The sequence below is a fragment of the Gorilla gorilla genome, chromosome 3 (genome assembly GCF_029281585.2).
Source record: "Gorilla gorilla gorilla isolate KB3781 chromosome 3, NHGRI_mGorGor1-v2.1_pri, whole genome shotgun sequence".
In the NCBI taxonomy this organism is placed as follows: Eukaryota; Metazoa; Chordata; class Mammalia; order Primates; family Hominidae; genus Gorilla; species Gorilla gorilla.
Genome location: NC_073227.2, coordinates 91,664,478 through 91,680,661, shown reverse-complemented (window position 1 = coordinate 91,680,661; position 16,184 = coordinate 91,664,478). Strand labels below are relative to the sequence as shown.

At 36.3% G+C, this 16,184-nt stretch overlaps 1 protein-coding gene across 3 annotated transcripts in view; it reads right to left on the bottom strand.

The window, feature by feature from the left end:
- Positions 1 to 16,184, bottom strand: part of SLC4A4 (solute carrier family 4 member 4) — a 388,838-nt gene that overhangs the window by 103,179 nt on the left and 269,475 nt on the right. For all 3 annotated transcript variants that reach the window (XM_004038792.5, XM_031010225.3, XM_019025724.4), the window contains exons 12-13: positions 14,474 to 14,648; positions 1,578 to 1,711 (exon numbers count right to left, since the gene is read on the bottom strand). In XM_004038792.5, coding sequence (XP_004038840.3) covers positions 1,578 to 1,711; positions 14,474 to 14,648 — 309 coding nt within the window. The remainder of the gene's footprint in view (positions 1 to 1,577; positions 1,712 to 14,473; positions 14,649 to 16,184) is intronic.

The window sequence follows — 16,184 nt, the reverse complement described above, 5'->3', positions numbered from 1 at the left end:
ATAGAGAAGGGATTTATAATAATAATTACCTACAGAAAATTCACAACACTACTTAAAATTTGGAACTTTTTACATTCTCAAAAGACTCCTGCTGATATCCTCAACCCTGTTTTCAAAAAACTGGTTTTAAATCCTCATTCCCTCCTCCATCTTATGACTATTTTTGATAACACACATACTTTCAAAGGCTATATATGAGTCCATAAGTCCATGATGTACTATGAAGGTAATGACAGTTCTAAAATTAAAATCCTAAAAATGTATAACAATATTAGACTATGGGAATGCCGACAAGGAGTGCCAGCAGGCCATGAGACATTCTTCAATCTACCTAAGGATTGAGATCTGCCAGTAAAGGCAATTCTCTCTTAGAGGTATCAACTACATTAGAAAGAGGCTGGAATACCCAATTTGATTTTGAATCTATTTGTGTATTAATGTGGCCACTTGGGGAAACTCACGTTTCCCCTTCTTAAAATGATCCATAAATTTCTAAAAGAAAATGCTGATATCATAATTGCGATGCCCATTAGAAACTTCTAGTGATTCCTGAAGAGACTTGGACTCTGGAGTCAGAAAGCAGGAATTCATATCCCAGCCCCACCGATGACTTGTGATATAATATTAGGCAATTTACTTATTGTTCCTGTGCTGGTTTTTTCATCTATAAATCAGGATGTGGTCCCTACCTCACAGGATTGCTGTAAGAATTAAATGAGTTAGTACATGTAAAGTGCCTAGGATAATACTTGGTACATGATCAACTCTCAATAAATGTTAGGTATTTATTCAGCTGAGTTTTGGAAGCTATCTTTAGTTAAGAACATGAAACTGGGGTGAGGAGCAGTGGACTAAGTAAAGAGCATCCAGTCTCTTTCATTATTGAATGATGTGAACTTAATCAATTTAATTTCTCTAGCATGTCAGTCAGGATTATGGCAGGAAATAGAAGGCATTCTGAAGTAATAACAAATGGCAAGGCACTCAGGGACCATCAACAGCAGGAAGCCACTACTAACTTCAGGCTTAAAAAGGCCAAGGAAGGAATAGAGCTACCAGAGCCTGGTGAGGGCTAGAGTCAAGGTGGATGAGCCACTTGACAGGGGCTAAAGTCCTCGGGGATAAGCACTGCCAGAATGCTGTGCTAAAACAAAGACGGTGAGCTGGGGAAAGGCAGACATACTCAGACCTCTCTCTCTCTCTCTCTCTCTCTCTCTCTCTCTTCCCGTCTTGTTGGTACTCCCCATTAGCCAAACCCAAGAGGAAGCCAGAAGGCAAAGGGGCATGGGTGTTGCTGTCCACAGGCATCAGCCCCTAGAGCACAGGGCAGGACAATGGGAAAGAGAGTAAGTGGGAAGGGAGCAAGGATGCACACAACATAAGAGCCTCAGTCAAATCACATCTGAAACAAGTGGTGACTACCTAATTGCTAAGGCCCTTTCACCTCTCACATCTGAACATTCCAGTATTCCGAGTGATTCTCGGATCTGCCTAATCACTATTCTATGCTCTATCTAGCCTATAAAGGTTCTACAATTAAGCAATTCTAATTTGCAATTAAATATGTATGTACATACTTGCTGAAATTAAATAGAAGCCTCTCAAAAACTAGGACAGGTCCGGTGCTGCTCAGGATAGTGAGTGGCTGACCAGCAAAAAGGCAAAAGATGGCTCCAGAGACAGCAGTGCCCAGGAAACTCTCCAACACGCCCTAAAATAAAGAAAATATAGATGTTAAATGAAACACATCTTTTTTCTTCTCATTTGTGATGTCACTAGGCAAATAAAGCCACATGAATATACTATTAGGAGGGTCTTAGCAAACATATCAAGAATGAAGAACAAAGTCTTTTACCAATATGCATATTGCCACCACTTATTTCACATTTATTTCACCTACAATTTAGTCATGGTTCCCTACTCCAAGGGTTGACCTGCTCTAAAGCACTATAATTACTATGATGGCTGGTGTGTAGAAGGCAAAAGGTGGCTCCGATCCTTACTAAAATACTAACTGAAGCTTCTACACGTCAGAATCAAATGGTTAGAAGTGACTTGGTATTTTTGGTGGCAATTTCCTCCTTGTGGTTCCTTTCAGTGTTTAGCCTGATTTCGCCTTGCACATAGTAGGCACTTATCAGTAGCTCTCTTTTATGTACAAAAGCTATTTTTTTCCTATAGAAACACCTTTGAAATAGAGAGGGGCACAAAGGGGACCAAAAAAGTGATTTGTCCTCCATTCTGCAATTTCTAAGACACCAATTTCAAAAGACATTCTCATTACATTTTCATTGTCCAATGTAAACTTATAGAAGAGCTTCAATTAACTATTTCTAGAGAAAATATATGTGCTGGAACATAAATAAGTAGTCTTTTATGGCCACATTTCCTTTTAGTTACATCTCTGGAAATCAACCCATCATTTTCCTTTAGCATAATAAAAACAAAGGTGACATGTCAACGAGGATCACTGACTTACAAAACCATCCTAACTTTCCTAATCACGTCACTCAGGACCAACGCTTTCAAGGATGACAAACTAGCCTGTTTCCTATTTTTTCATTATTTCAAACTTTAGTTATTAGTTTAGTTAGTAGTTAGGATGGTGCAAAAGTTATCGTGGTTTTTGCCATTAAAATAATTAAAGTAATGGCAAAAACCGCGATTACTTTTGCACCAACCTATAGACAAGCACACGTGTATTTGTAGGAAGGTTCTTTTGTAGACATAAAATAATATTTTATGAAGACATGATTTTTAAACATAAAAAGATGACAGAAACCCTTTATTCATACATGAAGCTATAAATCTGAACATTAAAACTTCTAAAATAAAACATTTTCAAATGAGTAAAGAAATTCTATAGCTTTAAAGGACACAATAATATATTCAGTGGTAGATAAAACAGTGGAGCAAAATCATGTGATCTCTTGGTATAGGAAGAGTTCTCTCTTCAATTAAACAATAAATTACATGTTGTTAGAAGTATGATTTGTGCCACATAAAATAAGCCTTTTAATTGAAACAACCCCCTGACTGGAGCAGAGTGGATTTCTGGGGAATCTGCAGTGTCCCTCAGTCATTTCCTGTGACCCTCAACCTCCGAGTTAACCTATCCATCTGTCAGCCTCACTAGGCCACCTTTTACCACTGTCCCAAAAGTTCTCCAGCAACTTCTCATTCACTTATCATTTTTAAAGAAAATACAATATACACAAAATGATTATGAAGAAATTGTTTTTTAAATCAACTTACAAAACTTACACAGTAAGTGCCACTCAAAAGCTTAGGAGACCATTATTACAATAATTACTCAAAATATTTCTTACAACACTACTTCAGAGACAGCAACATTCTCCATAGACTGACATTAGCAATAGCACATCCTCCTATTTTAAGGGTGGAATTCATTTCAGAAAACAAACAAAAATCCTTTAGAGCAGCACTAGATAATAATGTAGTTGGGATGACGGTGGATAAAAAACAAGAGTTGACAATTAAATAGTAAGATTGGCTTCTCTCATGGCAAATACACACACTCTGAAACAATCCAGAACAACTCCAGTTCATACAGAAATCTAGGTTTGAAGCCTGGCAGGAAGGTCTCATAAGGACTTCCATTTACATGGATGTAGGTCCAGCACATGGCTGAAGGGTACCATCTCATTATTTATAGCCATTCCGTAGAGAGACTGTCTTGCTCATTCTTCCTCACAGGGACGGAAACCAGAATAACAAGGAAGGGCAGCAGAACCAAGATGTATTTATGCAGAGAAGACAGAAAAAGTTTATCCTAGGCCAACAAATAGCATTTGCCTTGATTTCCGAAACATTTAGACATTGAGATTCAAGGGAGTTAAGTGATATGAACAAATTCACATTCAATGTGACACAACAAGTCTTTGGGTCTTTAGTGTATGTACTTGCCCAACCAGACTTCACCCCTGGTAAGGATAAAAGGTGTAACACAGACTGGGATTTCAACCCTTGTGCATAGACAGTGGGCTTTCTATGTCTTTATAATTTATCTTTCTTTTTTACAACTTACACCAGTGTATGCATAAGATGAAAGGTAGAAGCTTGAATGCTTCCTGTGGCAGAACAAGCTACACTCTGGGTGCATGTGATAGGCAGATATACTACAACATTCTTTATTAAGCAAGGAGTGATATTTCTTATCACTACTATGGATCAAAACAGCACTGACTGAGTGTAAGGGAGAATAAAGGGGAAAAGAGCAATACAAAAGAAGAGATTTTTGCATTCTCTACTTGATTTGACATAGCTATTAATCTTGGGGAGGATAAGAACAGGGTCTTCTGGCATCATCCATGTTTCTCTTTCTCTCATCATGCTATCCACCATCTCTACATGTGGTCTGTAGGCACTCAGCAAATGTTAAAGGAACCAAGAAGCACGACCCAAATGACACTCTAGGTTCCACTTATCAAAGGTCAACAGGCATTGTTGCTCATTCGGTAAAGATAACAACCAATTGCTTCCAGAAAACCACTTTGATTTATGGAAGCCATATGACTGTTAAAAGGCATATTTTTATTTCAGTACTTGATCCTTTAGTAAGTGCTACAGTTTCCATTCTGTTGCTGACAATCTTGAAACACAGACAGGTGATTTATTATACACACTGCACTGGAAACTTGCTTAAACTTAGAGATGTTTCCAGTATTTCTGAGAAAAGAACTATTTGACATCTTCCTCTTCACAATACAGAAATTTAAAAAATAACATGTAATGAATAACTGTAGTTTAACTGTAAAGTTTAAAGCAATTTATAAGGTGAACTATCAGAAACCTCTTTTCTGATTTATTATATTCAGTGTTCACTCATACAAAAAGGAAAACAATGTGTAGATATGTGTATTTTTAAAAGCCATAACTCATAAAGGCATTTCTACACCTGATTTCTCAGAGGAACATATTCCCTAGCAATTTATGAGGCTGCAGACAGCTAAGCTCTGAGGTGTGGAGCAATAGGATGCCACAAAGTGCTCTAGTCCATTTTGGTTGGGCTTTCATTTTATTCCACTTCTGATGTGACACCACTGTGGAACAGTAGAAAGAGCAAACAACTGGCAGTCAGAAATCTGGAGTCTGGGCTCCGTTCTGCCAAAGAGAGCTGATGGTCTTAGAAATGTCACTTCACCTCAGTAAATTTCAGTATTTTTATGGAGAGGAAAAATTGAGACACTGTAGTGGAGCACCGGACTCTGGAGTTAGACAATCCCAGATAGACATCTATACCATATTATTTCCTGGATCAATGACTTTAAGCAAGTTATTTAACCTACCTATGCTTCCTGGAGTTAGTATGCACATTAGATAGATAATGTATGTGAGGTGCTTAGCATAGTCTCTGACTGATAAAAACCTTTCCAATACATGGCAACCATATGTGTACTGTACTTATTTAAATATTAGATGACGGCCGGGCATAGCAGCTCACGCCTGTAATCCCAGCACTTTCGGAGGCTCAGGTGGACAGATCACCTGAGGTGAGGAGTTCGAGACCAGCCTGGCCAACATGGAGAAACTCTGTCTCTACTAAAAACACAAAAATTAGCCGGGCATGGTGGTGCACACCTGTAATCCCAGCTACTCAGGAGGCTGAGGCAGGAGAATTGCTTGAACCCAGGAGGCAGAGGTATCAGTGAGCTGAGATCACACCACTCCACTCCAGCCTAGGCGACAGTTTCAAAAAAAAAAAAAAAAAAAAAAAGATGAGGAGGTTGGACTGGATAATCTCTAAGGTCTCTTCCAGGTGGCTCAGCACAAAGAGCACGTCTTGGAGTCAGGGACATCTGAATTTAAATCTCAGTTCTACCAGTGACCAACTGTAACCTTTCTAAATCCTACTTCTCTTCTGTAAAATCAATAGCTACTTCACAGGATAATTATTTGGATAAAATGAAAGAATAATATGTAAAGAGCTAAGAACAGAGTCTCATATAAAGCAGAGATACAATCTAATGTTGATTTCTTTTCCTTGGCTGCTTTTCATCACCTTCTTTTCAGCCTCTCTCTATTATTTCTCTTTCCTTTAAGAGATGAAGGAGAGAAAAAGAAATTCAAAAGAAATCATGTGAAAAGATAAAAATTAGTCTTCAGAAGAAACAGGTAAAAAAAAGCCTCTTTAGGTCTACAGTATTTCCCAGGGTAAATTTTAAATCAACAGAAAAGTCTTAGGCGGCAACACTGTGGCCATTAAGAGGTGCTTCTTTCCATTCCTTTGCGTCACATGCAAGTCAATGATAATAAACAAAATAGCTTGCTTTACTTTACAGCAGTGAAGTCAAAATCGACATCCAAAAACATTTGTGAATATTTTTCAGCTTGTATTAGGGTATAAAATTAAACCAAGGATGGCCCGTGTTTGGCCCATGTTTTTTTAAAGTCAAGAAATTAGGACAAGTCCCAGAATAGTAAAACATATTTTTTACTAAAAGAAATCAGACCATAGGAGCAACAGTCTAAAAAAAATTAAAAGCCAACCACAATTTGTAATATCAGCATTTTATGTCTTTCAGCAACTTGGGACAAGGGCTGCCAAGGCCACCAATACCTGTCATGGCTAAGGCAAAGCAAGCACATTCAAGATGATAAAACATCAAATATTAAAAATCTATGCTGTCAACTTGGATTTATCACAATTTGGTTTCTTCATATAACACTAAAAAGTGACTTTCATTGTTTTATGTCCTTTTTATTAAGGACTTTATTATTTGGATTAATAATTATAAACCTGTTTAGGGAGGCTGAGTGACAATAACAGAAGGGGAAAAAAGGCTAAGGAGAAAAGTGACAGAACAGCCTAGGAAAACAAAAAATTTTCTTTTTTTTTTGACAATTTTCCACCCACTAAAGTATGGAAAATAAAGGTGGCATCAAATGATAAAGCATTTACCAACATTAGTGTCGTGTTTCAGGCTTTAGAATTTTTTTTGTTTATAACAGTAAAAAGAAATGCCAGTCTTTTTGGTGGTGTTCATAAGGAACTCTGCAGCATATTGAATAATAAATAATAAAATTAAATTTTGCTAGATAAGCCTTTGAAACTAAAGTTTAGTCGAGAATTATGAGGTAGCCCAATGCCACTGGAAATAAGCAGTCAGAGCGGAATTAACCTATATGAATTTTGATGTCAGGTCACCAGCATAAGACAAACCACATGATCAAAAATAAGTGGAGAAATGATTCAAGTATCTAAAGGAAATTTGGGTCACATGAGAGTCATCTCAGAAGATTTTTTAATAAAAAAAAATACTGATTCTTTATTTCCACCCTAAACAATTAAATCAGAACCAATGAAGATAATGCCTAGGGATTCAGTACGTTTTTAAGTTCCCCAAGTGATTCCCATGTGCCCCAAATGTGAGATGTACCTCTCCTTCTCCTTCAGAATATCAGTAACGATTGGTCACACAGACCATTCATCTACATTGGGGAAGGAGACTGGATACACAACCCTCATTTTTTAATTTCCCCTGTGTAGCTACAGCCAATAAATCAGTGATTTCTGTCCTGACAGATCACAGCTGCCAAATCCTTATTGCCACCCGCTCTGCCTAAAGTACTTTGTCGTCATAAGCAAGGATTTCTGTTTACAATGCCCAGCAGGAAATGAAAAAAAGGCAAGACTTGAAAGACGAATTATCTCCCTGCTTGAAGAAAAGTATGAGCCAAAAATCTTACCAAGAGTTCCAAGTCTAATAGGCTGGATGAGCAAGACATAGAGGGCTTTCTAATATTTTTTTTGTTTGAAGAGCTGTGAATACGTATCTAGATCATTGGAAACATTAGGCCAGTATAACCTTACACAAAAACCAATTCCAGATGGATAAAAAATTTAAACGAAAACAGAAAAGAACTAAAATATGTGGGTAAATATTTCCTTTATCTTGGGGTAGGGAAAACCTCTCTAAATATATCATGAAAAGAAGAAACTATTAAAAAATTGACAATTTTGGCTACATAAAAATTAAGATCTATACAGCAAAAGAAATCATAAATAAGGTTAAAAGACATATGGTAACCCTAAGAAAAATATGTTTTGTAATATTTCTCACAAGCAAAGAGAAAATATCCTTATTATACAAAGAGTTCTCATAAGGCAATGAAAAAAACCCTAATGCCCCAAAAGGAAAATATACCAATGATACAAGTATAAAGAAGTATAGACAATCAATAAAAATGTAAAAGGAGATTCACCCTCACTAAGTAATCAAAGAAATTAGAATTAAACAAAAATGAACCATTTATTTTTCAACCCACAGAACGACAAAAAATGAGAATATGGGACAAAATTCTGTTTTTACAAGGGTATAAGCAAGTGGACATCCTTGTCCGTTATTGGTAGACATATGAACTGGTATAGCCTTGTGTAGTGTATTTGAAACAAATATCAAAAAATAAAATGAGCACATCCTGCAATCATTCTGCTAGAAATTTGCCCTAGGAAGGTAATCACAGATAATAAACATGTAGTTAATCACCTACATTTTTTTGTTTATAAAAAACTGGGAAAAACTAAAAGTCCACTAAGAGGGGCTCTGTTATAGTAATAGCACATGCATCATGTGCATAAATATATGTGGTCATTAAAAATGATGTTAAATATTCATACTGAAGTGGAAAGACATCCATGAAATACTAAAGTTATGTAACAGCATCCTTTATGTCAATCTATCTGTATACACATGAATTTTAAGATGTATGGGAAAATGTTCATGACGATGTTAATAATGATTAATTCTGGTTGATGGGTTTAAGGGCAAAATTACCTTCTACATAATTTTTTTGGATTTTTGGAATTTTCTATAATACATAATTATATCTTATTCTCAAAACTGTTGCAAGTCAAACACAAAATAAGAATTAGAATTTAGCATCAGTTGAGACTCCCCACATCCCTGCCTAAATCACTATCATTTTCTGATCACCAAGAAAATAGGGTGACAAAGGTCTTTCAAATCAAAAAACCCACCAAATACACATTACTTAACCTCAATCAAACAGGATTTAATTCACAACTTGCCCATGAAGCAAAGCACATTATTTAAAGCTTCTTTAAAGAAGAAATAGCTAATAAGTTTTAAAGGCAACCAGGTAATGCAGAATCCTTATTTTGTCACTAAATATGTCTATTTATTTTTACCTACCAAAATTGTGTCATTCCAACAGACAATCTCTACCTAACTTTGAAACTGGAATATGTTGATAGTGTAGATTAACGTCACCTTATATTTTCACTTCAAGGAGGAAATGCATTTTGGTGCCAAAGTACAACACTCAGCTAAATTGAAATTCTTGTACAATTCTCAATATAGTAAAGCAATTACCAATTTGCTTTAATCTTGCTGTTATAAATTACACATAATAGGCTTTGTAAAGATTTGTCTATCTTATCAAGGAACATCACATGTGAATAAGAAATGATATAGTTCCAACTTAAGCAGATTGATTAAATATTCTCAGCACAGCTTTATGTTAAAATGAAGTCTCAAATTTGGAGATGGCAACTATAAATGTTCCTTATGATGAGACAAGTTCCCTTAAAATGTGCTCTGTTAAGCTCCATAAATATCACAAAATTCACAGAATCTAAAAATCTTACTGTATTCTTTTGCTAAAAGGTTTGTGAAAATAGGATTATATTTACTCCTGGAAAAGAATTAAAATTACTTTCTTCACTCAGTCTTCACTCTAGACTGTGCTTATTCATTCACAATCAACAATGTAGATTTAAATTAAAATACTTTTCCGTATTTCATAACACTAAAAGGAACAATTTTTTAAATAATATAAGACTTTTCACAAGGTATCAAAAATTATTCCTTATATAAGTATCTTGCCCATAGACTAAGTAATCCATAAATATTTGTTGATTTAATTTGCATAGGTTCCATTCAGACAGTACTTTGAATGAACGACCAATAGTAGTAATAAATTCTACTGAAATATATTTATACGCTGACATTTAACAATTTAATTAGAAGTAGCTAAATGAATTAAGCAGTATACTTGTTTGGCAACCAAGAATATAAATGAATAGGCCCATCCATATGAATGGGTTCCACATCAGTGGATTCAACCAACTGCAGATCAAAAATAGGAAAAAATAAAAATAAAACATAACAATATAACAATAAACGCTAATACAAAATTTAAAATATAGTATAACATATTTCATAGTATTTGCATTGTATTAGGCATTATAAGTAACCTAGAGATAATTTAAAGTATATGGATGTGCAAAGGTACTACACAAATAGTACTCCATTTTGTAAAAGAGATTTGCACATCGATGAATTTTGGTATCCATGGGAGGAAAGGGGGTCCTGGAACCAATCCTCTGCTGATATCGAGGAATGACTGCAATAATGCAGTGAGTTGGCATGCATGGTTACAGAGAGTTTAGTTATGAAGGGGACACGTTATTTAGGATGGTAAGGATGAAAAGCCTTTGTTTACCTGACAATATGGCAAGGAGACCAGAGTATTAATGTGGAACTTACTATAAGAAAAGGAAAATAAGAGTGTCACATAATTCTCGGACTTCAGAAAGCTTATGTTCTAGTCCTCCGTTGCTGTACCATAAAAAAAGGAAACAGTCACAAGCCAGGGTTGCATCTCAGATGAATGTAATGTCAACTCTTGGCTGAGTGGTTCAGTTACTCAAAGAAGCCGTAGCTAAAGTTTACTGCTGACATTTAACAAGAAATTTGTGAATACCCATTCTGTAAGTCCCAGAGTTCTCTCAGAGCAGCCTAATGGGCAAAATGTGTACGCCAAGCTAGTGAATTCATGCAATCATCTATGTCAGCATTATAACTGTATGATTGTACTTAGAGTCACTGTAGCCTCAACTGTTCTATTTTGAACATAATTTCATGGGAAATAATCTACATAGCTCCCAAAATAATCTGCTTCTAATTATATATGTGTATATATATGCTCTAACATAAATGCTTCAAACAGGCAAGACCTTCTGAACAGAAGCTGGCAGAAGAGTTTGCTTAGACAACAGCCATGCAGTGACTCATCTGTGTTTTCACAACACATTTCTACCCAGCACCCATGTCTATTTGTAGCCTGACAATAAAGGCCCTATGTGAACCATCTCTGAGCTGTCTGCCTTTAAAAGCAAGGACACTGTTCTCAGTTGACTCATTTGAGCTGCCTGTGCTTTTGTGAATAACCCACTGCCACATTTATGAAGGCATGTGACATAACTGAAGATTATTTCAGGCTCTGCCAATGCTTTTCTGCTTAGTCTTGGTCTACTGTTTAGAAAAGCAAGTGAAGCCAGAGGACTTCATCCCCTAAATAAGCCCACTACACCCCACTACTGGTATCTCTTGGGAGTAACTGAAAAAGACTGTTTTCATCAACACCCTACACTATAACTGGGATTCAAAATTGGAATTCCTGTCTATTTTGCTCATCTATCTTTATCTCCAGCACTTAAAACAGTGTCAAACACATAGTAGACACTCCATAAATATTTGCAAGGAATGAATCAACTTCTGCCATAGACCTGTAAAACGACCTGGGCCTTAGCACCAAATTTACAAAATATTTTCTTATCCTGGTCCCAGGTCAAGAAGACTTCTCCCGCCAGAAAATCAAAAATTTTGTGCAGTGAAGTACATACCCTTTCAATCAAGAGATTATCTTCCACCTTAAATTCCACATTAAATCACCTTACTCCCTAGTCCTTAAAATATATAAAACTATTAACATTTGTTAAGTTTTGGCTCAACAAATTTAAATTCATAGTCATTAATTTTCTATGCCTCTTTTTCAGTGTTTTTGCCACTTACTGTAATTTCTAGATGTATCAAATTGTAGTCTAGGAGAAAGATATTGCCAATATGTTTCTTAAAGGAAAAAAGCTTCGGAAGAGAGTGAAAAATATGTTCTTCAGTATTTTCAAACAATCCATCCACAGTTTCAGTGAAATTATCAATGGAGGTTAAAAAATCTATTAATAAAATAATCAAATTACATCTGGAAAATTTCCCCATAAATTTGAAAGTCAACTCTTAGGAGTCACATCCAGCAAATGGTTATTTTAGTGGACTACTTAACATCCTGAAGCACTGAAAGTATTTACGTTTCTCCTGAAATCTTTAGAACACAGAAAATAGCTAATTCCACCAGCAAGGCCTTTCCCAGGTCATATATCACATAGGAGAAAAATACCAATTAACTATGTATGTTACATAATAGAGTGCTCTACTTTCCCAAAACCTACTCACAAAGAAGTTCATCCATCTAGGAGGGATCAAAACAGATCTGAACAGACTTCTTCTCTACAGTCAGATGCGGCATTGTAAAGCCAAGTTTTATGAGGTTGCAAAGAATTACAATTCAATTCAAAAAAGGCAATAAACTAATACACATAGGCAATATTGCAATGTCTCCAACTCAATGAGAATGTCCATCAAAAAAAGTTTAAAAATTATCTGCACAACACAAGAAAGTCTCTATACATTCTGACAGACGGAAGACAGTTTTGTTCTTACTGCCCTCTCAAAATCACAGCTTTCTTCTATTTTCTTAACATGTGGTTGCCTGTATTAACTTCTTCAAGCTGGCCGTAGGGTGTTTCCCCAGTGCCATCTTCTCCATTTTTTTTCTTGAACGATCTGTTTTAGTTATCCTTACGCTGTCATTTAGATGAAGAATAGCTGCCCAACTTGGATATAGATCAAATTTTATAAAAATTCTATTACTGACATCACTACTACAATTTAATGTATTCGTCTTACAAATGAGGGAAAAGGAGAAAAACATGCTCTGTCTATTTCATCTCTATGTCCTATTAGAGTTGGTTCTCATAACCCATGCTGCAGATCTCTCACTGGTAACACAGAGGTATGTGTTCTTTGACCAGCATGATATTATTTCCTAAAATATTAATCAGTTGCCAATATTTAAAAATCACTGGTTTCACTAAGAATCAGAATTTTCAGCCTCTCTTTGAAGATCAGAAAATGAAGCAATACTGGGTACACACTTATGTGGGAAAAAGCAAAGCTGAGTGGCAACTGCCTCTTTCTGATGGAGCATGAGCTCTTAGACATCATCACAGTCCCCCCACTGTGAGAAAGCCCAAGTTAGCTATGTGGAGAAGTCGCGTGGAGAGTATCCAGACCCCATATATTCTGGACATCCTAGCTTAGGCACCAACACATGAGTAAAGAAGCTGCTGCGTGACCTCAACCTCTGCTGCCATCTGACTGCAAGTGAATGAGGGACCAAAGAGAGAACCACTCAGCTGAGCCAACCCACCATCCAGCCATGAAAGAGAGTAATAAAATGGTTGTTTCAAGCCTCTAAGTTTTGGGGTAACATGCTATGCAGTACTAGATAAGAACTAAAAGATAAAACTGCACTTGACAAACTAAAATACAATTGTATAATTTCTCCCTTTTTACTTAGGTCAACATAGATGTTATAATCTCCATAGTATTTTTGTATTTAGACAAAAATCTAAAATATGCATATGCCCAGGAAAGAAAACCAAAGTAGAAAAAAAGCAATCCTATGGAATCAGCTGCATTTAAAAAAAATAAGCTGGCTGGCATCACTTATGAATACCACATAGGTTATACAATAATATATAGTAAAGTGGAAGGAAAAGTGTGAAAAGGGCTTCAATCTGGTCCTTTTCATAGGAATATAACTTCATTCACTACTCGTATTCATCACCTAGCACAATAGCTTTTTTAAAAGGATTGGACCAACTAAAAGTAATTTGGGACATATTTTTCTGGTTGGTGGAGGGAATCAAACACATCTTTTCTATCACCAAAACTTTATTATTGTTGCAAAAGGAAGATAATGCTATCTGAGAAGTAACCAACTAATTGTGGTTACAATTAATCATACAAAATCAGTCAAGCCAGAGTCGTTACAGCTTAATGAGAATCAGGTCCACCTGCAGGAGATATAACTGTTAGCTTGTATTCATTAAAACCAAATTATACTGGTAAACATGCAAACCCAACTTTGAGCAAATCGCTCAATGGTTGGAAGCTATTTGCTCATGTGTAAAATTAAGCTAATCATACATTCCCGAAGAAAGTGTAATCATCAAGTTTAACAGAATATGTTCCACATAGTCAAACTAGTAGAAGATCTAAACCTTGTGCACTGTAAAAAATTAAAGCAGCTGATATGCTTTTGCCCAAATAGAATTGTATATCCTCATTTCCTTCCCTTCCTTTCCCTACTTGTGACTCAAGCCAGATTTCATCGAGCTATTTTTATAATTACTAAAATGCTGGAAATACAGCAGCAGGCCAGAAGCAAAGTAAAATGCAGCATCCAGCAAAAGAAAGAAAATCACGCTGAGTAACTGAAAGGCCATCTGCTTCTAACTGAGCTGTAGGGGTGAGGAAGGCAATCTGGGCTGTACTATTTGTGTCCTCCTCAAAACCATACCCACCTGCATGTTGTCAGTGGCATCCCCAAGCAGTCCTCCAAAAGTGATAGCATTAGTTACAGTTGCCAGATAAATGAAGAGAATTGCCGAAAGAGCTTGAATATTTAAAGCATCATAAAAATCACTGGCAAAAAATGGCGCTTTCCTCTTTATGTCTTTAATTAGTCCACCACAGAACCTGGGCAGAGAGAATGCAAACATCCACTAAATGTAAAGTAAATTACCATCAAATTAATCAAGAGGTAACTCATTAAATCAAACACAACATATTTAAAATGCTTGAATCAGTGACAAGATACTACTTAACCACTTACGATGAAGCCAGAAAACTATAAAGGAATAAATTTTCTTCTATCTCTTTCTTTTTGGGTCACCAAATTAGGTGTCACATTTCCTGAAGACCAGCCAGTTGGTCTTTAGAAAAGAGTGAACCGTGTAAATACATTAAAATGTTTCATTGCCTAGAGAAAAATGTCCTAATATGCAACCAGATCATATAAAGGCCCTTCATCATCTTGCCGTAGTACCCTTTCCACCCTCATTCATTCATCCATTCACTCACTCATTTATTCATCATTCATTCTTTCATCTTCAATAAATGCTACTGAGCACCTGCGATATGCCCACACTCTGGCACTCTTCTGAGTGCTGAGGACACAACAGTGAACAACATGCATCAAAAAACCTCTGCTTTCATGGAGTTTACTCTGGGGATGAAAAGGAGGCAGACAATAAATGAATAAATGCAACACATAGTGATAAAAATCAAGAGAAAAATTAAATGGGAAAGAGCATTATGTAGTACTGGAGAAAAGGTGGTTGACATTTTAGATAGAGTGGCCAGAAAAGGTCTCCAAGAAGGTGACTTTAGGGTAAGGACCTGAAGGAACTAAGGGAGGAAGCCATGGAGGTGTGTGATGGGAGGAAATGCAGCTGAGCCCCATGACAAATGTCAGCAGGTCAGTTGAGTGACTTGCACGTCAGTCTACTCACCCTCCCAACCAAGCCTCAAACCTCAGTCTTCCCCAGGGCTTCTGCCTAGAATGCCCTATTCTGAAGCTCAACAGCTCTCCGAAGTCTTGACCTTGCACTTACAGTTCATATTTCCACTCTTGGCTATTACATTTTATCAGGATCGTCCATCTATCTGTCTGCACACCCACTGGACCTTAGCCGCACTCAGTGCCCTGCTTCAGTTTTCCTAGTATTCACAGGGCTATGCATGGTACCAGGCATACTACAGACATTCAATTAGTTTAGCAAAGGTGAAATATAAAAGAATGAAATATATTCTATTAAATTAAAAATTAAAGCCCAGAACTCATGTCTGTAAAAAAAGAAAAGGATATTCCTAATGGAAATATTTACAAAAAACTATTCAAAAAAAGGCTAGGGGAGGAGAGGAGAGAAGATTTTATGTTCTCTATCCTTTCAGAATAAAGGACAGAGGAATAATATCCTGCTAATTTGGGAGAGAAATCCAAGTGGGTCATCAGGAGAATGAAATAACTTCATTTCATTCACATTCAATTGCATATTATAATGACATACCTTTTCATGTTAAAAAAAAACCCTGCAGTGTTTTTAAAAAGCCATATCTTCATAAAATAAGTATCCCACTTAAAATTTTACTTAACACCCAATAAAAGGAAGAATCTAATGGTAGGGAAGGAAGAGTTATCATGGAAAGAAATTAGCTGAAGCAATTTAGGAA